The sequence below is a fragment of the Arvicanthis niloticus genome, chromosome 12 (genome assembly GCF_011762505.2).
Source record: "Arvicanthis niloticus isolate mArvNil1 chromosome 12, mArvNil1.pat.X, whole genome shotgun sequence".
Lineage (NCBI taxonomy): Eukaryota > Metazoa > Chordata > Mammalia > Rodentia > Muridae > Arvicanthis > Arvicanthis niloticus.
The window spans coordinates 8876882-8898809 of record NC_047669.1 but is presented as its reverse complement, the minus strand read 5'-3'; the positions used below and the strand labels follow the sequence as shown (position 1 = coordinate 8898809).

General features: G+C 44.0%; 1 protein-coding gene and 1 non-coding gene across 2 annotated transcripts in view; one reads left to right on the top strand and one right to left on the bottom strand.

Moving 5' to 3' along the window:
• Positions 1 to 21928, top strand: part of Ehhadh (enoyl-CoA hydratase and 3-hydroxyacyl CoA dehydrogenase) — a 28752-nt gene that overhangs the window by 4172 nt on the left and 2652 nt on the right. Inside the window, exons 2-6 of the mRNA XM_034514739.2 lie at positions 3208 to 3311; positions 5855 to 6021; positions 7748 to 7859; positions 10347 to 10451; positions 19295 to 19636. Of these exons, the coding sequence (XP_034370630.1) occupies positions 3208 to 3311; positions 5855 to 6021; positions 7748 to 7859; positions 10347 to 10451; positions 19295 to 19636 (830 nt within the window). The remainder of the gene's footprint in view (positions 1 to 3207; positions 3312 to 5854; positions 6022 to 7747; positions 7860 to 10346; positions 10452 to 19294; positions 19637 to 21928) is intronic.
• On the bottom strand, positions 7139 to 7244 carry LOC117718373 (U6 spliceosomal RNA). Its single transcript, XR_004608058.1, has one exon. It is a non-coding gene; the product is annotated as a U6 spliceosomal RNA (small nuclear RNA).

Here is a 21928-nt window from a genome sequence, read left to right as displayed (position 1 = left end):
GATTTTTTTTTTTTAAATGTAACTACATGTGGGGTGTGAGGCCTGACTGACACAGAGGCTCTCCATTTCTTTCTGTATGCCTTTCCTAGAATAATTTCTGTGAAATCTGAGTAGTCCAGGGCCATGGGCTTCACACCGCCGATCCACTCCTCTCCATAACAGGCCTTTGCAGGTGGGGATTTTCATAGTCTTGAGTGGGCAGGCCCTAGAAGGGTGCCCACGTCCGCCGTGTGTGTCTTGTAATGTGGCTCATAATCTGTTTTCCTGGTCAAATTTCATTTCTAATTAAGCAGTCAAAAGCAAAAAGTTAAAGGATAGGAGATATCTAGGGAAAAGGTCGTTGTCATGCAAAGGGAAGTGGCCCATTTGTTCCCAAGGGACTTCCTTGTTCTGTTTTAAGGCGGTTCTCACCAATTTACCAAGGAGCAGTTTGTTCACCAAGTGAATATGTTCGAAGTTTTTCCTCTGTTTTAATCTTTTGTTCTTATTTTAATTTTGTAATGGGACGTTATCTTTCTAGCTTATTGAGTCTTTTCTTTTTTTCTTTTCTCGTTTTTTTTTTCTCTTTTTTCTTTTCTTTTCTTTCTTTTTTTTTTTTTTTTAATGTCAAGGCCTCAGTATGTAGCCCTGGCCAGCCTTGAACCCACAGGGACCCACTAGTTTTGCATCCTAAGTGCTAAGATTAAAGGTGAGAGCCACCATGATTGCATCCTGAGCCACTGTTTGAATAATTCTTCTTCTCTCTCCCCCAAACTATTATAAATCCTTAACCAAATTTGTCTTAATTTGTCAAATTTGTCTTATCTAAATTTCTTTCTGTTCCAGTCACAGTCTAGGGTCTCTGAAGAAGGTATCCCTACAACTTTCCCTGAGTACCACCTTTCCCATCTCTAAAACAGCCACCCTGTGTAACAGACTGCATTTTACCTGAGCTACAGACACACAGACACAAAAAGCACAGCGGAAAATTAATGCCTCTTGAACTCAAAACCTAACCTCATCTGTTTGGTGGTTTGTTGTTGTTGTTTTTTTTTTTTTCTTATTTGTTAATTTCTTTTTGAAAATTGCACAAATTTGATTTAACAAGCTCTGGATGGTTTCTGCTTGTGTTGTTTTTGGTTTTGTTTGTTTTTGTTTTACTAACTCCCAAGGTGGGAAGGGCTCATGTAGTAAAGCAGACCATGGGTCACACGGTGTTTTCCTAGCATCCATTCTCCTGCCCGAGAGAGACACTTAGGTGTCCTTCATCAAGGCCAGTCAAGCCTGTTGTTTGTAGTCATGTTTCTGCTTTTCTGTTTATGAGTTTTCGAAACAACCAAAAATGTGTATAAAGGAGGAGGGGATGGTTGCCATGTGAACCCCCAGCCCTCTCCTCAGTGGCTCCCAGGAGAGGAAAATGCAGAAGGAGACAGTTTGGCTGTGGGGTCTATACCTACCATTTACCCATAGAGAGAAAATAGTGTTCTGTACACAACAGTCGAGTTCCCAGTGAGGATGTGACCTTTTTCTTTTGTCACTCTTCCCTAAACAGTGCGCGTTGAGCTGTGCAGTGTGCATATTTTATGGTTTATCATAAGTAGTTTGGGAATGAAGATTTGTATGGGGCATGTGAGAGTGCTGCAGGGTTTTATCTGCCAGACTTAATATGTGAGGGGTTTTGTTAGGCTGGGGCTGTGATTTCCCAGAAGCAGTTCTACCCAGATACTGACGGACAGCTCCTCAGCCCTTTGGACTTCTCAGTATTTTGTAATGGCTCCAATTCTGTTTATTCCATTTCCTATTAATAAGTCAGGAGCAGGAGGTTTTTGTTTAATTGAGTGTAGGTGAAAAGTAACTAGGTGAAAGGTAATTATCACTCATTAGGGCAGGTATCTACTGTAGTCTGCAGATCTTTGTCTTGTTGATCATAGCACCTCTTCGGTAACTGTTTGGTTTTTCCACACCAGAAGGAAGATTCTGCCCAGAATACGTAGAATTCCAAGCAGAACTTGTGGGAACTTGCTGCCGTCTTCCTTGCAGCTGATAGCCCATATTTTCTAGGTTCCCCTCCTTCACCATCCTAATCCACTTGGCAAATTCTCTCTTTCTCTTGTGACAAACTCTCCCGAATGGGATCACTGAGCCTCCCCTACTTCCTGAATGGAGACAGACCTGGAGGATGTCCCCTTGGCTCGAGGTCCTGTTCCTCTGGGACAGTTATCCTCCCGGGGGCTAGCTGTATTTTCTGTAGCTGCCCCCTCATATACTGAACCTGGGAAAAGCATCTGCTGGAGGCCTTGCTCAACCTTTCTTTGCCCTTGCCTTTCCCTCCTAAATTAATTAGGGTGGAATTTGGCTTCCACAGACAGAAAACTTTTAAAGACAGTGAAGTAAAGAAGGACGAGCAACTTCTCTCACAGCAGTCCAGAGTAGATGCTGCTCTGCGACCCCCAGTGTGTCTGCCCGGCCGTCCTCCGTCCTCCGTACAGATCTTCTACCTCTCGGTACAAGAAGAATACGTTCGTCCAGCCATGTATTCTTGCCAGGAGTATGAAGGAAAGAAAAGTAGGAAATCATGTCCACTGTTTTCCAGAAATCTCCCTTAATGTTGCCTGTATCAGAGAACTTAGTGCCTAGTGCCGACTGTGCTGCAAAGCATGCTGGGAAGTGTAGTCTTTGTTTTGGGCCACCATGAATCCAACTAAGAAGCGGGTGTTAGAAGAAGGCGAGCGGGAATGGATGTTTGAAATAACTAGCAGCCCTGCCACGTGTCCTAGACAGGCTCGCCTTTATCTTTTTCTGTTTTACAAGCATGAGAAATTGAAGGAAAATTGGTCCCTTCCAAACTTCTGTGCTGCCTGCCTTCTTTGTACGTTTAACGCCACACTCAGACCGTAGCTTTGCATGGCGGTTGTGTATAGCTGTCAGGTAACTCTATACTTAACAGTATCATGTACAATACGTTTAGAACTGGTTACTGACTTTTCATGATCAAAATTAGAGCACAAGGGAGGAAAATAATATTGCTTTTAAAGTGGATTCATTTTATCAGCCCGGCACCTAATTGATGGTAGATATTTTATTTCTTGAACAAATAGTGAAAATTCTGTGGTAAGAATCTGTATTTTTTTTATCCACCATAACTGTTCAGTGGTTCATTAATAAACAAATAATATGGTAGAAATTTAATTTTGACTAATTTGCTTTATGGAATTTTTTTTCTTTTAGTCCAACTGTAATCATGGAAGTAAGAAATGGACTCCAGAAAGCTGGATTGGACCACACAGTTAGAGGCATTGTGATCTGTGGAGCAAATGACAACTTCTCTGCAGGTACCTAAGTGTCTAGATCTCCCATTCTCTCTAGAACTATACCCAGACTTCACCCAGCAGCGCATCGGCTGTCTCTGGGCAGTAGTCCTGTCCTCAGCACTTAGAAGGCTAAGTGAGGAGAGTCATGAGTTTGAGGCCAGCCTGGGCTATATAATGAATTCTATGAAAGTTCAGGTTACACAGTGAGGCAGCCTCAAAAGAAGAGAGCTGGAAGGGTAGGAGAAGGGCCACAAAATAACATCCGGCATGACATAGTCATTGCAATTACATACTCTCAGCCATCACACCACCTGTACTGGGCCTGCACAAGACTGGTCCTATCCTTAGACAGTTATGGAGGGAGCAGCACTTGGGCCCTACCTCTCCCTGCTGAACTATTGACCGCTGGTAGATGCTGGGAGAGGGGTATTCATTGTCTTCCTTTGTATACTCGCAGCTAGCCACCAGCTTCTAAAGGATAATTCCAAGCCTGTGATAATGCAGATGGTTCTGGTTAAACTAGTGAAAACAAAACACAAAGGCATGAATGTGAGAAAGGCTTTTGTGGAGAATGGGTGTTGGCAGGGTGGGCGAGATGAAAGAGAAGGTGAGGGTGTATGAAGTTGTCAAACAACAAATTTTATTCATTTCTTTAAAGTTGAAAAACAAAACAGACAGGTAACATCGAAGATGCGAGAAATATGAATTAAGAAAAAATATATTTACTAAAAGTGACTCAAAGAGAAGCAAACCCCAAGCGTTGTGTAACCATTAAAGACAATGACTCAGAGCTGCCTGTGGTGGCACAGGCCTGTGATCTCAGCTCAGAACATGGAGGGACCCTGGACTATACAATGAGTTTCTCACAGCTCGAGCTACACAGCAACACTAATAAGTCAAACTAAACTAAACTAAACTAAACTAAACTAATCAATTGGTAATCAGAAAACCCACAAAATACATTCTAGACTCAGGTGGCATCACTGGCAAACTCTCCTACAAATTAAAGAATACTTCTCCAACTTTGCAGGCAGATTGTAGGAAGGAGAGAGCTAGGGCCTGGAATCTTCTCTAATCAGTGTCCTGAGGCTGCTGTAACAAGTTTTCATAAGCTATTGTATGCTATATTTAATTTTATTGCTGTGTCTCAACCAACCAGTTCCTAACTCAGAACCTTACATTTCTTACTGGTAATGCAGAGGATCGTACTATGTAAGCCAGTCGGCAGGAAGCCTACAGGGCATGGGGTGTGGGGCCGTGCGGCTCATGGCCTGGTATATTCACGTGATGGGCATGAGCAGGGGAAAGGGGTAAAGCAGGTAATAAGTTGAACACAAAATTACTTTTTAATTTAACCATTTTGCAGTCCTGGAGACTAAACCAGGGCCTTGTGCACCAAGGGCTACCACTCTGTGCGGCTATACTGACAGCCCTGAAATAATTCATTTTTAAATGTACATCAAGTATACTGCTGTCAAGGAATAGATAATGCCCTATGGAAACACTATAGGAATTACCTATTCTGTCATGTAAAGACAAAAAACAAACAAACAAAACAAAACAAAACAAAACAAAACAAAACAAAAAAACCATAAGGCTTTACAGTGTGTTCTCCTTGTTAGAAATGCATACTGAACTTCAGGTTAGTCAAGATAGGTATTGAGACAAGAAGAGTAAATTGCACACGCAGACCATAAGTCCATTTACATATGCATGGGAGGACTAAGCACTCACCAAAGTCTTAAACTTTATCTCTGTGTGATGGTCTCTACATGGTCCTTCATGGTTGCTGTTGTACAAGTTTTCATTTTTATAATTCCCACATCATTTTTATAATCCAGAAAGACAAGCCATGTTAATCTTCTTACTCATAAGACGTCTGTCAGGGGCTGGAGAGATGGCTCAGTCGTTAAGTGCACTGGCTGCTCTTGCAGAGGACCCAGCAAGGTTTGATTCCCACTCACACTAAGGTGAGATGGCCACTTACCACCTTCTGGAACTCCAGTTCCAGGGAATCTAGCGCCCTCTTCTGGCCCCCACAGGCACTGCAAGAATGTGGGCTCAGACATAGCACGCAAAATCCCCATACCTATAAAAAAAAAAAATAAATCATTTTAAAAATGCTTTCAGGAAATCTATCAATACTAAGCTGGTTACCTACATAACTCATAGGGAGTTTGCCTTATTACATTGTGTCTTACAATGTAATAGTTTGCGCTCTTAGTGAAGAAAGGGAAACATTCTTCTAAAATAGGTTAGTGAACAGCAAGAGGCACTGATTCTCAAAATGACAGACTTAGTAAGGAATCTAGTTCTTTTTCTGAGCTTTTAAATTTCCCCAAACCAAGAGCTTTTCTCTACAAAATGGGAACGCAGAATATGGAAGGTTACATGGTTCACTGTAAAGATTGGATTTTTCTCTCATTTCCTTCTACTTACAGTCCAAGAATAAAGCACCTCTCAGCCCCAAGGCATCTGAGGTTCTAAGACTGGCTGGGTCCCCTTGTGTTCGTGACCAACGCTCAGTCTTTCTGAACCATGTCCCCTTGTCCCTGTGTCTTTAGGTGCCGATATCCATAGTTTTAAATATCCCACTGGCCTTTCATTAGGAAGCTTGGTAGATGAACTCCAGAGATACCAGAAGCCAGTGGTGGCTGCCATCCAAGGTGTGGCTCTTGGAGGAGGACTAGAGCTGGCCTTGGGCTGTCACTATCGAATTGCTGACTCCAAGGTAAGAGGCTCCCAGGGGTGCAGTTAGGGTGGGCTTTGTCTTTAGTGCCAGCTCTAAGCATGGCCTCTGCCAGGGGCTGATGGCTTTGAACAGCTGATTTACTGCTGACAGTCCTGTGCATCTTGAGAGCGGGTGCTCAGTTGGTTGGTCCCTGCCCCTTCACAGTGTTCCCTGGGCCGACCAAGGCTCATAACCTCACTAGCCGTGTAGTTTGCTAGATTTCCATTTCCAGGGGTGACTCCCCTTTGGTCGAGCAGGTCTTAAGTCTAATTCGAGAGCTGCTGTTTACCCTGAAGGTATGAACTCTGCTACAGCACTCATGATGCTTGTGTTGGTTCCTGGGCATCATAGCTGGCTTAGATGGTTGGTTGCTTCTCTCCTTTGGAAGCTTGTGTACAAGCTTTCAGGTCAATTCCAGCTCCCCAGCCTCTGGGACCCCCCCTTTTTTTTGTTTTTTTTTGTTTTTGTTTTTTTTTTTGTTTTTTGTTTTTTGTTTTTTGTTTTTTGTTTTTTGTTTGTTTGGTTTTGGTTTTTTGAGACAGGGTTTCTCCTCTGGCTGTCCTGGAACTCACTCTGTAGACCAGGCTGGCTTTGAACTCAGAAATCCACCTGCCTCTGCCTCCCAAGTGCTGGGATTAAAGGTGTGCGCCACCACCGCTAGGACCCTGTTTCTGAAGTGCATAATGTCCCAGCAACAGGGATTTCCCATCGATCTCTGGGAGATAACCAAAGGCAAACAGCAAGATTCTATAGTATGTTGGGAGCCTCTGGAGCCATCATGACCAGCAGCTCAAACAGGGACTTCTCATGCCTGGTGTTGGGTTTTTTGTTAAATAAACTATGACTCTTGTGGGTAGCATTGTCAGCCCTGATGGGAAAATGCCATTTAAAACATATACGTATGCATAGATACAGATTCAGATGTGTTATATGTAATCTTAGGTAGATGGATAATAATTTGATACTTTGTGACTCTTTCAAACATCTTGACAATTTATCCTCTTCTCCTGTTTTTATTTTTATTTTTATCACCTTTCCCTTTCCTAACTAAAAATCCCCCCATTTTTACTGTTTTCCCCTGAGAATTACTTGTACTGTGATGGTTCCTTCTCTATTAAAAACTATGAAACACTTCATGAATATGTGTGCCATCCTTGGCAGCTCCCATGCCAATCATCTCTGCATTGTTCCAGTTTTCGTGTCTGTGATGCCCAGCTAAGCACCTGCCTTTTTATTATACTCCTTTGGCAGGCATCACATGGGCTTCATCGTGGCTTGCATTCATATCCCCAATGGCTAATGATTCTGAGCGTCAGCTGCCACTCGTGTGCTCTCTTTGGGGTGTTGTTTATTCAGATAATCAGCCCATTATTAGTCGGTTGTCCTTTTATTGTTAAGTTGTGAATATTCTTTGTCGTGTGGAGATGGGAGACACTCTGTATCATGCCTTCCCCTCCTCTGGGTTTTCATATTCTGATGCTTGCAGGAACCCCGAGAGCTGCAGAGGCTACTTTGTTATCTGTGGGTGTCATTATGGAGTCAAAGTCGAAAATGTGCCCAAGCAAGGGTGTGTGAAAAGACACCAGTTAAAGGAGACAGCAGACACTGCCCTCTCGACACTGTTGCTGATTTTAGTGAAACGGTTTCTTATGCCATGAGCTCACTTGTTTAACATCTCATTGCACTGTCTCCTTATGGGGGCCTTTCTGCCTTTTCTGTTTTGTAGGCTCATGTTGGCTTTCCAGAAGTCACACTGGGGCTTCTTCCTGGTGCAAGAGGAACCCAGCTTCTCCCCAGGGTTGTTGGAGTTCCTGTTGCCCTTGACTTAATTACCTCAGGTCAGTGGAAACCCCAGCTGTGGTTTGGATCAATGTGGAGAACTAGGCCAGCATCTAGAAAATCTTGTCTTGGTCACTTACTGCCCATGTGGGCTCTAAGGAGGCTACTTTAGCTTCTCTGGCTCCAAATTTTGTCATCTGTAAAACAGAAACAATAATTTTCCTAAGCACTTCCCAAATATTTCCATGAGGAACCCGTGTGAGCTGGGCCAAGGGCTCATTGACTTGGGGGCATATCACAGTTTATCTTTTTGTCTATAGACTACATGTTCATATAGGAAGCGTAATAGTCAGACCTGGTTTAGAAGGTTTGATGTCTGGGACCGTGGGTATAGCTTGGTTGGTAGAGTGCTTGTCCGGTATGCGTGAAACCTGGGTTTGTTCCTTGGCATAAAACCAGGTATTTATTGCAAACAAGTGTGATTAATCGTGAGCTTGTGGGCCATCTTTCCTTTCATCGTGTGCACAGTAGCAGTACCTACCAAAGGATGATGTAGATTACGCGCTGTACTTAGACCCTTCTTCGAGTTCCCTATTTGTTAGCTCCAGCTTGATATTTTCTAAGATTAAGATAAGGCTCCCACTTGCAGATGACATTATAGTGAATGAGCAGTTAACACAGCAAAGGCTTAAATTCTGTTGTTTTAGCAAAAGGTTGTGCTAACCTGTAATGAATTTCTCATCATTTTAAAACTATCTCATTCAGAAACCTTTCTGAATGAAAGGTTCCCAGTCTTAATTTCCAGTACAGTAAATATTGACAGATAAAACCTATGTAAATAGTAGCTCTTTAATTTCTAAGAATATAAATGGGTGATTTATTTTTAGAATATTAGAGATCTATATGCTCTGATTAAAAAAAAAACTGACAGAAAAACAATATGTGCATGGGCCAACATAAAAACCAACAGTCTACATGAATTAAAAATAGCTTTGTCCTCTTAAATGAGGTGTGTGGAAGGAAAGTTAGAAAAACTAGATATATTGAATTCAGATTCACTCAAACAATCAAGTTACCAATTGATTAATCACAAGTCTAATTTAAAGAACAAGAAGTATTGGACGTGATTTCGATTTCTTCAGAGAATGCTTTGACTTCAGCGTTCTACAGAAATTCAATGCACGTGAGACAGGCTATTCAGCAAAAGACAAAATAGAAATAAGCATAGAATATATGAGGGAATGAGTGGTGGGTCTGAGTTTTCAAACCCTAAGGTTTACAGGGCTGCTCACATTCCCCACCTTGTTGCCCCAGCGCTGTGTGTAGTGCCCAGATTTCATTTTCCAGGCCTTGGTCTTTTTGCCCTGCCTAAGCAGGTTCACTTATGCTCACCCAAGTGTCTTTATACAGAGGACATTTGACACCACTCATTGGATAAGGAGGTTCGGAAGGCTGTTTGAAGAAGCAGTTGCTGAAGAACCCTGATTTCACCAAGCTTGACATTAGGGGCTTCACTTCCCTGCCAGGGCATTGAAGGAGCAGTTGTTTAATAGTGTCTGCTTCCTTCGAAGCCTCCATAGGAAGCAGGGTTGCAAAGCTTTCCCAGTCTATAAGCTGGGTCAGAGTCACGATACTTGGTGACCAGAAAGGGATAAAACTCGGTCTGATTTCTCCTATGTGAGTCTCACTGTACTGTGTGGGATGCCAGCTTAATCAATGTGGGTTCCCCTGTTCATCCCACTAGGTTTGTGTTTGTGGACTGTCTCATTTCTTTTCTTTTTTTTTTTTGGTTTTTCGAGACAGGGTTTCTCTGTATAGCCCTGGCTGTCCTGGAACTCACTCTGTAGACCAGGCTGGCCTCGAACTCAGAAATCCACCTGCCTCTGCCTCCCAAGTGCTGGGATTAAAGGCGAAAGGCATGCGCCACCACTGCCCGGCCGGCTGTCTCATTTCTATATCAGTACAGTTCCTGGTTTGCAGTAGGCACAGTGTAGCGATCCCTGACAGTCTCTTGCTTACCTCTTCTGCTACAGTCCCAAGTCCAGCCATTTCTCACACTTCTATAGAGACACACAGGGCTATAGACCTCTATAAGGATCTAAAGAGACCACTCGTCTTTTACCGAATACTCAGAATTACTATGGTAAGCATAATTACCTCTGTTTATCAGAGGTCAAATTGGAGTCCTTGCCCAGTTCCCCGTGGTTTCTCTAATAGTAAGAATTAGAGCTACTGTATGGATTCAACCTCAACAGTCTAGCCTGGGTATGGTGGTACACACCTTTAATCCCAGCACTTAGAAGTCAGAGACAAGTGGATCTCTGAGTTTGAGACTAGCCTGGTCTATGTGTGGAGTTCCTGGGCAGTCAGAGCTACATATTGACACCCTGCCTCAACAAACAAATCACCAAGCACAGCAGTCAGGTTGGTCTTAGGCATTTCACCTACCAGTTGGTATCTCCAGGAATGGCAACCTTCCCCACTAGACAGAGCAATGCCTCAGTGTGTCCTCACGCCGTTATTTGTTTTATTTCCTTTTGCTCCAGGAAGACATATTTCCGCAGATGTGGCACTCAAGCTGGGAATTCTGGATGCAGTTGTGAAGTCAGACACCGTTGAAGAAGCCATCAAATTTGCTCAGAAGATTTTAGGTAAACAATAATAGGAAACAGTGCAAGATTAGGAAGAAGCTAAATGTGCATTCTAATAAGGAACCCCTTAGTAGCCGATGGGGCGTCCCTGTGGTAGAATGTAGCCAAACCTTAATGCTGTGATGATCTGCCATAAACTCCATGCTATATTGTATCAGCTAATGAAAACAATGCTATCTTAAGTGTATTGCCGATGGGGTAACAAAACAAGGGGGTGGGAGGGGAGAGAAGGTAAATATGCTGAGTGGGTACACATCACTGTTGTGTATGCCCGAAGCTTCCAGAAGCATTCACTGGACATTTGCTAAAGCTCAAAGGGGATGGTTTATAGTTTATTCTGCCGTGCTCTGGGGATTTTATACCCTATGAGTGGTTTTTCTGCTTGAAAAGTAGAATTAAAGTTGAAACAGAGGAACAAACATGTAGCTGGTCGGGACCTGCACGGCTCTCAGAGACAGCGAGACCTCTGGAGCTTCTGTCTTGGGCAAGTGACTTCTGCCCTTGCCAGGCTTGCAGACCAGAGGTGTTCCTTCAAGCTTGCTTTTAGCACCACCTACTGAGAGATGCCTCACTGAGTTTTTGTTTGCTTGCTTCCTTTTTACTTCAAGCTGTGCCTTTAAAGCCAGAAAAAATTGAAACCATAGCTGAGGTGACTGGGAGCTGAGTGCAAAGCCAGAGTTCAATTCTCACTAGCCTTCCTTTGAGAAAATCACAGCAGAAGCCAGACGGTTTGATAACTTCTGCAGGAAAGCTTATGGAGGCCACAGCCTCTATCTGGGCAGGGAGAAGCTAAAAACTGACTATGAAAATACTCGAGGATCGCTGGGCTCCAGGCAGCATGTGTGCTAGTCTCCACTTAGTGACTAGATGGCTTGAGGTCACTCCAAGGCATGCCCCTGGCAGGAACCATTTTTTGAACTCTTTTTTATGGTCCGATTAGTTGAAGTTTCAGTGTGACAGTGGCACTCACACTACAAGGATGAGGTACTGATCGGAAAATACTGCTGCCCTCTAACCTGGAGTCAGCAAGTCCTGCCGGTGTGGAGGCGTCCTGCCCACATGGAGGCACCTCCCTGAGGCACTCTGGCTCCCTGTGCCTCTCTGCCTCCCAGGCTGCTGTCACAGGTCTGTGTACCTGTGCTCCAGGGAGGGCTGCTTGGCTTGTGGGCACTGACCTGGCTTGTGGGCACTGACCTGGCTTGTGGGCACCGATTTGCACTATTTGCTTGCAGAGAGAGCCCCAGGCCATTCTTGGAATGGGCCTCAGGTTCACACTATTGATTTCTGTTTGTAGCAGCCTGGGTTCCTGTGGGAAGTTCTGTTTTTCCCTGGTTTCCCTGAATTCTTCTTTGAGAGTTGAGTACTTCGGAGAGGATAGGGACCAAGGTCTATGGTCTAGGGTGTCAATTGATTCTGGCTTTTAAAGTTAATTCTAAACATTAAATTCCAAGGCTTATAAAACAAAACGATGGCTAGTCTCAGCAACATTATAGTTTGTCCACTTGGTGGCACCCCAATGTTGAGCCATTGTCTGCTTTAAAACTGAGGTTGCCTACAGTTCTGGCTTTTACAACTTTGTTGAGAAGAGTGGATGGGGGTGGGTAAACTTGCTTGTGGTGTATATACAAATATTACAGAAGTGAGGCTCTGCCTGAGTGATAAGTGTTGTGTTTTATATTAAACAGAGAAGAGGCAAGGATATGTTTGATAGAAGCACGGTATGGTGAGGTGAGAGGGGTACCTTGGCCATTCCATGCTGAGACATTCCCTCCCCCTGTGGGACCAGCCACACGATGGGTATAGTGTAGAATAGAGTTTATTTAGGGCATGAGAAGGGGAATTGAGAAGGCATTAGAGAAAGACAGACATGGGGGGAGGTAAGAAGGAGGGAGAGGAAAAGAGAGGGAAAGGTGGGCCAGGAGTACATGGAGAGAAGGGGAGGGACATGGGGAGAGAGAAAGAAGAGGCAGAGAGAGTAAGAGAGCAAGGAGGGGCCAAACAGCCCCTTTTATAATAAGCAAGGCATTACCTGGCTGTTGCCAGGTAACTGTGGGGTGGAGCCTAGAAGGAATGCTAACAATAAGTACTTGCAGAGTTAAACCATGGGCTTGATTCTAATTCCAAGAAGAAAACAAAACCACAAAAATTTACATATATTTTGTGCCTATGGTTAGTTAGAATCCGTAAAAGTAGTTATAAAAGCCGTTAGGAGATAATGGTAAATGAAAAAAAAATTTCACAAAACTTACCATGTGGTTTTTGCTTTTATTGTGGTGTGGTTTTCTGTTTGTTTGCTTGCTTGTTGGTTGTGTGGGGGAGCCAAACTCTGGGCTTTGCACATGTGTGACAGATGTCACCAGCCCTTTCTTTAATTTTTTTTCTAGCTTAGGTTATGTTAACTTTCCCAAATATTTCTAATTTTTAATATGTTCAACTTCGTGAATTTCTTCATTATGTAGATCATAATTGACTTTATTTACAATTCTCCATTTACATAATAATCCAGATGAAGAATAGTTCAAATGTTCCCTGAACTTCTGCCCTGGCCCGTGGGGATTCGACGAGACCCTAGGGAAGGGGGCGAAAGAATGAAGGGACAAGAGACACAAGGAATGAGAGCTAGTCTGGGGTTCTGATCAAGCTCTGAAACTTTAATTTCTGGGGCAGGTTATAAAGACACAGCAAAACGGGAAGTTTGGGCGAGGGTCATTGCTTAGGGCTATCCCAATATTGAATTCCAATTGCCCCAGATCATCGTACTGTCATAACTGGCTCCCAGGAAATACCAGACGTTCTTTAAGTTTGTGGGACCCGAGACCCCCCGTGAACGTCCTTTCTTAACCTTGTACTGACTAGGCTTTCCAGAGCAGCAGGTAATTTCCTGGGTTTGGCTCTGGCAAACTTCCTTAAGCTTCCTTGATGTTTGGTTTATGAACAGTGAAATCCATTCATTTGAAGTGTACCGTTTGGTGAGTGTCGGTAATAGTTTACAGGTGTGTGATTACCACCAGACAGTAGTGGGAGATATACTTTTCATCTCAAAAAGTACTGGCTCTTTCTGGTAGATGCCATTCAGCTGAGACTTGCTAACTTCAAGACACAGTAGCTTTCTGGTTTTAGAATTTCATATCCATGTGTGTTGGACTTTGTAAGGCTTTCACTTAGCATGGTTTTGCGAGTCGTCTGTGCTGTCTGATGTAGTAACAACTGACTCCTCTCCATTACTGAAAAGTGTTCTGCAGTGTGACTGAACCGTAGTTTCTTTAGCTGGTGGACAATTAGTTTTTACCACATTGGATCCTCACTGGTCTTTGAGGACATGAATTTTACACACACACACACACACACACACACACACACACACACACACACACGGGTGTATGTGTCCACATGTACACACACAATAATACTAAAATAAAATAATTGAAAATATTGTTCTTTTCCTACTACCTAGCCATTGAATTTTCCCAGAGGAAAAAGAGAGGCATCCCTCTCTCTTTGTCCAATCCAGAGAGGCCTCTGGATTAGACGTCAGGACTTTATTCTCCTCTTAGCCATATGTGGACCACAATGGGTCTTCTTTTTATTTTTTTGTCTCTAATAAAGAAAGGCTCTACAGAATTAACTCTTGGCTATTGTCTGAGAAAGCAAAGACAGTACTGGTTGGGATCTCAGTGTTTGGCCCGTACTGCACCCAGCACTCCCAAGGCATCTGTCTCCGGTATAAGTGAATGGAATTTTTGGAAGTGCTCGCAATTTTATTGCTATTGGGTTTTTGTTTGCTTGTTTTGCCAGAGCACAACTGTTTGAAATCTTACTATTTCAGTTTGGGGGTAATAGAGTGCTTGCCTAACATGTCAGGGTCCCTGGGTTCCATCCCAGTACCTCATAAAACTGTGGGTGTTAGCACCCTGCTGTAACCCCAGCTCTCTGAGGTGGAGGCAGGAGGTGAGAAGGCTGTCCTTGGCCACATGAGACCCAGTGTCCTCTGTGGGAAGATGGGTGTAATAGACAGGTGGTAGAAGAGGTGGCGGCAGTAAGGGTCTGACTAAGACACCTCACTGCTGTCTGTGGCGGCAGTAAGGGTCTGACTAAGACACCTCACTGCTGTCTGCGGCGGCAGTAAGGGTCTGACTAAGACACCTCACTGCTGTCTGTGACCCAGTCATCTCACAAAGGCCGAGTTGGTGATGTCTGCTTTTCATTTTAATCCTACATTCTCTTTTTTGTGATTTCCTCCTTCCCTCCTTGTCTCACTTGCTTTGACATGCAGCTATTAGCATTTAACCATTTGACAAAACAAAGCTGGTAGACCACCTTGATGGTCAGATTCATAAGCAACCAACCCACTGTTAAATGTGTGCTCGTTCATGTGTGGGCACTTCCCTCTATGAAGCGAGTTGTGATGTACAGCAACAACTCTCTAACGTCACTGAGTCAGGATTCTCTGTCACATAGTCTTCAGCCTGTTGCCACAGCCACTACTCAAAGTTGAATTGAGAAGCTAAAAAGAAAATATGCCAAGGTTTCATTTTTCACCCCCCCCCCATGAGTGGGTCATGTTCCTGTCATTATTCTGGAACACAAAGAAAATATGCCAAGGTTTCTTTTTTTACCCCCCATGAGTGAGGAGAGTGGGTCACGCTCCCATCATTATTCTGGAGCATGTGTTGATCTGGAGGGACTGGAGGAGCTCGTGGGCCTGTCTCTACAAGCCTAATACTGCATCCTGGAAAGGTGACTGAGGAAGTTCACTAAGATGCCATTACATGTGAGCCACCATGTGGTGCTGGGACTTGAACTCAGGACCTCTGGAAGAGCAGCCAGTATTCTTTTTTTTTTTTTTTTTTTTTTGTTTTGTTTTTTTTTTTTTTTTGGTTTTTTTTTTTTTTTTTTTTGGTTTTTCGAGACAGGGTTTCTCTGTGTAGTCCTGGCTGTCCTGGAACTCTCTCTGTAGACCAGGCTAGCCTCGAACTCAGAAATCCGCCTGCCTCTGCCTCCCAAGTGCTGGGATTAAAGGCATGCGCCACCACCGCCCGGCCCGAGCAGCCAGTATTCTTACCACTGCGTCCAGGCTACAGAGATACAAGGGATAGAGCAGAGCCACATGACTCCCGAGGAAGGGGGACCTTGTGAAGTGCCACTGATTTCCACTTGCCTGTGACTAGCAGCCTGGCAGTCCCACAGGTGGGAACTCCGAGTCCCTACCCCATGTTCCTGCTGTGAGGACTGGGCAGAGAGAGCATGCATCTGGGAGTGTCAGCTCAGGAAAGGATGCTCTAGGCAGTTGGTAGGTTTGGATATTTTTTAAGACTTTATTTCATGTTTTTAATTATGTACATATCTGTGTGGGTTTGTGCACATGAATGCGATGTCTTCAAAGGCCCAAGAGGGCATCAAATCCCCTGGACCTGGAGTTACAGATGGCTGGGAGCCACCCTACATACTTGCTCTTCCTTGCTTGGAAGAGCAGCAAGGAATCTTAACCACTGACCCATGTCTGCAGGCCCTGGTTTTGTTTTGAGGCTAGCCTAGCCTGGCTAAGTGTCAAGTTTTCTGTCTCACCATGTTCAGTTCTGGGATGATAGGCATATATCACCATGCTGCCTTCTGCCACTCTGTTCTTGTCCGAGTCGTGAGCTCAGGCCCTTTGCCCTGGATGTTTGGTCCATTTTTAACAATTCTATTTCTGTCCAAAGACTTTGGTTTCTGTTCACGTGGATTTTGTGGCTTTTAAGAGTTCCCAGAGCTTTCCTTGGTCTTGCTTGTCATTTTACTGCTTGCTCCTTGTAATCTATTTTTTTTTTCTGTCTGTGAATATTTCCAAAGAATGGAGTGATCTGCCTTACACAGGAGGCCTCCTCTTGAGGTGCCACCCGCTGTGAGTGGCCTCCCTGGAGTTGATGGTGGAGTCTCTACCATGGGTGCAGCACATTGGGTCAGATAAGAGGAAAGGAGTCTTCTGTCTCTAAGGAAACAATTTATGTGAGCTGCACATTGAGTCTCTTTAGCCAGACTGATAGTCTCTTCCTGCACAGTTGGCAGAGGGGTGTGTGGGAGATGACCACATTTGTGTCCATCTGCAGTATGACGCACTGGTTCTGTCAAAACTTGTGAGCAGAGCAAAAGGTGGAAGAGCTCACAAGCCTGGCTGAGTCTCCGCTTCCATCCAGCCTTCCTTTTTTTTTTTTTTTTTTTTTTTTTTTTCCCTATGATGATTTATTCTTGAGATTGTAGCTTCTTAGAACTCATCATGTGGTGCTGAGTTTTGGTAACTGTGATTTGGTGTGTGTGTGTGTTTATCTGATTTTAAAATCATTTTATTGAATTAAGAATTTTATAGAACCATGTGGTTCTTGTGCCTAACTCAAGCTCAGTTGTGTGTGTGTTTGTTTGTTTTTGTTTCTTTCCCTAAAAAAATTTATGGTATTAGGAGTTCAGTGAAATTATGGTTGGTTTTGAGGTGGGTGCTTGGCAGGGAACATAGTTCATTTACTTATTACCTGTGTATCATTTCTCCCACCTGTGTCTCAGTTCTCCCACCTGTGTATACAGTTCTCCCACATGTGTCTCACTTCTCCTACCTGTGTATCAGTTTTCCCACCTGTGTCTCAGTTCTCCCACCTGTGTATACAGTTCTCCCACCTGTGTCTCACTTCTCCTACCTGTGTATCAGTTTTCCCACCTGTGTCTCAGTTCTCCCACCTGTGTATACAGTTCTCCCACCTGTGTATCCAGTTCTTCCACCTGTGTATCAGTTCTCCCATCTGTGTATCAGTTCTCCCATCTGTGTATCAGTTCTCCCACCTGTGTATACAGTTCTCCCACCTGTGTCTCACTTCTCCTACCTGTGTATCAGTTCTCCCACCTGTGTATCAGTTCTCCCACCTGTGTCTCAGTTCTCCCACCTGTGTCTCACTTCTCCCACCAGTGTCTCAGTTCTTCCACCTGTGTATCAGTTCTCCCACCTGTGTATCAGTTCTCCCACCTGTGTATCCAGTTCTCCCACCTGTGTATTCAGTTCTCCCACCTGTGTATCAGTTCTCCCACCTGTGTATTCAGTTCTGCCACCTGTGTCTCACTTCTCCTACCTGTGTATCAGTTCTCCCACCTGTGTCTCACTTCTCCTACCTGTGTATCAGTTCTCCCACCTGTGTATCAGTTCTCCCACCTGTGTATTCAGTTCTCCCACCTGTGTATCAGTTCTCCCACCTGTGTATTCAGTTCTCCCACCTGTGTATCCAGTTCTCCCACCTATGTATCAGTTTCCCCACCTGTGTATACAGTTCTCCCACCTGTGTATACAGTTCTCCCACCTGTGTCTCAGTTCTCCCACCTGTGTATTCAGTTCTCCCACCTGTGTATCAGTTCTCCCACTTGTGTATACAGTTCTCCCACCTGTGTCTCAGTTCTTCCACCTGTGTATCAGTTCTCCCACCTGTGTATTCAGTTCTCCCACCTGTGTATACAGTTCTCCCACCTGTGTCTCAGTTCTCCCACCTGTGTATCCAGTTCTCCCACCTGTGTATTCAGTTCTCCCACCTGTGTCTCAGTTCTCCCACCTGTGTATTCAGTTCTCCCACCTGTGTCTCACTTCTCCTACCTGTGTATCAGTTCTCCCACCTGTGTCTCACTTCTCCTACCTGTGTATCAGTTCTCCCACCTGTGTATCAGTTCTCCCACCTGTGTATTCAGTTCTCCCACCTGTGTATTCAGTTCTCCCACCTGTGTATCAGTTCTCCCACCTGTGTATCCAGTTCTCCCACCTATGTATCAGTTTCCCCACCTGTGTATACAGTTCTCCCACCTGTGTATACAGTTCTCCCACCTGTGTCTCAGTTCTCCCACCTGTGTATTCAGTTCTCCCACCTGTGTATCAGTTCTCCCACTTGTGTATACAGTTCTCCCACCTGTGTCTCAGTTCTTCCACCTGTGTATCAGTTCTCCCACCTGTGTATTCAGTTCTCCCACCTGTGTATCAGTTTCCCCACGTGTGTATACAGTTCTCCCACCTGTGTATCAGTTCTCCCACCTGTGTATACAGTTCTCCAACCTGTGTATCAGTTTCCCCACCTGTGTATACAGTTCTCCCACCTGTGTATCAGTTTCCCCACGTGTGTATACAGTTCTCTCACCTGTGTATCAGTTCTCCCACCTGTGTATACAGTTCTCCCACCTGTGTATCAGTTCTCCCACCTGTGTATACAGTTCTCCCACCTGTGTATCCAGCTCTTCCACTACCTTTTGGGGAGAAGAATAAAAAGACTCTTTTTGCCCCGTGGGTTATCTTTCCTCCTGTATTAAAAGTCAATTCACTATACTGAAAGACCTTATAAATAAACTTGCAATTCTTTTTCATTGCCAATCATTGCCCCCATATAACGTTCCTGTCTGTTATGGTGTTTTAAAGGTTTTGTCATTATTAGGGAAAGAATGTGAATAATTTTGAATATATGACATTAACTAGTGGGAACTAATTACTCTTTGTACAGATTAATATTTAATATATTATAAAGTTGTCTTGACCTCATAAATAAAAAGAGAATGCACCTTTCATGTTGGAATTAGTAGCGTACTACTTTAAATCTCCTAAATTTTACTTTACGGCCTGAAGCTGCTAAGACTGCAGACTTTGGAATACATGTTTCATTAGATATTCTAAAGCGTGGCGTCTGACTGGGTTGTGGGAACTCTCCCCCCCCCCCCCCCCCCCCCCGCACTGAATCGTATTGCATGTCGTCTGATTGGGTCGTGGGAACTAGGCACCCTTGTTATGTTCGTGTGCAGTCCGGTTCCCTTCCTGTTATGCTCACGGTACTCTGACCTTTCGCAATTCCTTTCAGATAAACCCATAGAACACCGACGGATCCTAAACAAGCCAGTTCCAAGCTTGCCCAACATGGACCGTGTTTTCGAAGAAGCCATCGCTAAGGTACGAAAGCAGTACCCTGGCCGCCTGGCTCCGGAGACTTGTGTCCGTTCAGTCCAGGCCTCCGTGAAGCATCTTTATGAAGAGAGCATCAAGGAAGAAGAAAAGCTGTTTATGTACCTTCGGGCGTCAGGGCAGGCTAAAGCCCTGCAGTATGCCTTTTTTGCTGAAAGGTCTGCAAGTAAGTGGTCAACTCCCTCAGGAGCGTCTTGGAAAACAGCATCTGCTCAACCCATCTCCTCAGTTGGCGTTCTTGGTAAGTACATTCTTCAAACCTGCACTGCGTTTCTTTTAATTGACTGAGAAGTTCATACATGTATGTGCTGTGTCTGGATCAAGCTGCCCCCTCCTCTGTCCTTCAGGTCCTCTCTTAGCCTCCCTCACCACTATTTTCTCCCAATTTCATGTGTTCTCTCTCTTTTCCAAAACATCACAGAAGCCACTTGGCTCCTAGCATGTGAGTGGGTGTGAGGTCATCTACTGGAGCATAGGAAGCCTCTACTGACTCTTCTTCTGCCAACAGCCATAACTGGCCAATAGCCCCTCAGCTTGCAGGTGGACTTCCTGCCCTCCTCCTCTTTATGCTGGGATTTTGTCCGGCTCCATGTTGTTCAGGTCTTGTGTGTGCGTTCAGAGCTGTTGTCGGTTCACATGTGCAACTGCACTGTTGTGTATGAAAAGCACAGTGCATTTCAAATGTCACTTGCTTGGGGAAGCTATTATTTTGTTGAACATGGCACTCATGTTAACACTTGTTAATTCTTGCTGAAGTCCATGATCTCTCTCTATCCTGCCGGTCAGCTCTAGCGACCTTCCGACTGTGGCAGTCCCATCCACACATAGGCCATACGAGTGGAGTTTGTTTCCGACTCTCAACATATACCACACATTCACTGTCTTGAATACTGCACTTTTGTCCTAATTTGAAACTGGGAAGAGTGACTTCCCCAATTTTTTTTTTTTTTTAAGATTTATTTTTTAAGATTTATTTTATACATGTGAGTACAGTGTCTTCAGACACACTAGAAGAGGGCATCCGATCCCATTACAGATAACTGTTAGCCACCATGTGGTGGCTTGGAATTGAGCTCAGGACTCTGGAAGAGTAGCCAGTGCTCTTAAGTGCTGAGCCATGTCTCCAGCCCCATCTCCAATTTTTAAAAATACTGTTTTGACTCTTCTAGGTTTCTTGCATTTCTGTATGAATTTTAGAATCTGGTGTTAATTTATGCAAAAAGTTGGGGTGGTAGAGTGCTCACACTGGCTCTACAGATTAATTTGATATTTCATCTTAACAATAAGAAATTTTTTTCTGGTCCATGAACATTGGGTGTCTTTCAGCCAATATCTAGGTCCCTTGATTCTTCTTATTTCTTTCCCTCCCTCTCTTTTCTTTCTTCTTCTCTTCTCTTCTCTTCTCTTCTCTTCTCTTCTCTTCTTCTTTTCTTTTCTTGTTTTCAATGTTAGGTATCAGACTTAGAGCCTTGTGCATGCAAGCACTTTAACACTGAACAGTGTTATCCTGTTAAATATCCTGGCTCTTTAATTTTTTTCAATGGTGTTTCATTGGTTTTAGTACATAAATTCTCCTTTGCTAAATGTATTCCATAAGTATAATTTTTTAATGTTATTGTAGGTAGAATCGCTTTCTTATTTTTATATGATTCTTGCTAAAGTGAAAATATATTGGGGGCTGGAGAGATGGCTCAGCAGTTAAGAGTAACTGCTTTGAAATAATGAATATCAGAGTTTTGATGCCAGCATCCATGTAACAAGTTGAACAGATCCCCAAACACCTGTAATACCTGCCTCAATGGGGGTTGGAGGGACGAAGACAAGAGTATCACTGGGCTTGCTGGTTTCCAGACTAGTTGAAAAGACACAAGCCCCCAGTCTCTTAAGAGAGAGGTCCCTGCTTCAAAAGGAATAGGCAGAAAGAATAAACGAGGGCACTCAACTCCTGCTGACGTCTGTGGCATAATGCACACAGAGGAATAAATATTTTTAAATTACTATTGCTATTATTATTATTTAATCCGAACCAGTTTCCTCTCTTTCCTCTCATCCAATTCCCTCCTCCACATCCCCCCCCCCCATCCACTCCTCCTGTTTCCCTTGGGAAGGGGCAGGCCCCCAGGATCTTGCCAAACATGGGATATCAAGTTGCAGTAAAGACTAGGCACCTTCGGGCTGGTGAGATGGCTTAGTGGTTAAGAGCACTGACTGCTCTTCCGGAGGTCATGAGTTCAAATTCCAGCAACCACATGGTGGCTCACAACCATCTGTAATGGAATCTGATGCCCTCTTCTGGTGTGTCTGAAGACAGGTACAGTGTACATATAATAAGTAAATAAAAATAAGTAAATAAAAAAACCTTTGGGGAAAAAAAAAAAAAGACTAGGCACCTTCCCTGTATTAAGGTCGGATGAGGCAACCCAGTAGGAGGAAAAGGGTCTCAAAATCAGGCAAAAGAGACAGCCGTACTCCCACTGTTAGCAGTCCCACAAATACATAACAGTAACATATATACAGAGGGCATGGATCAGTC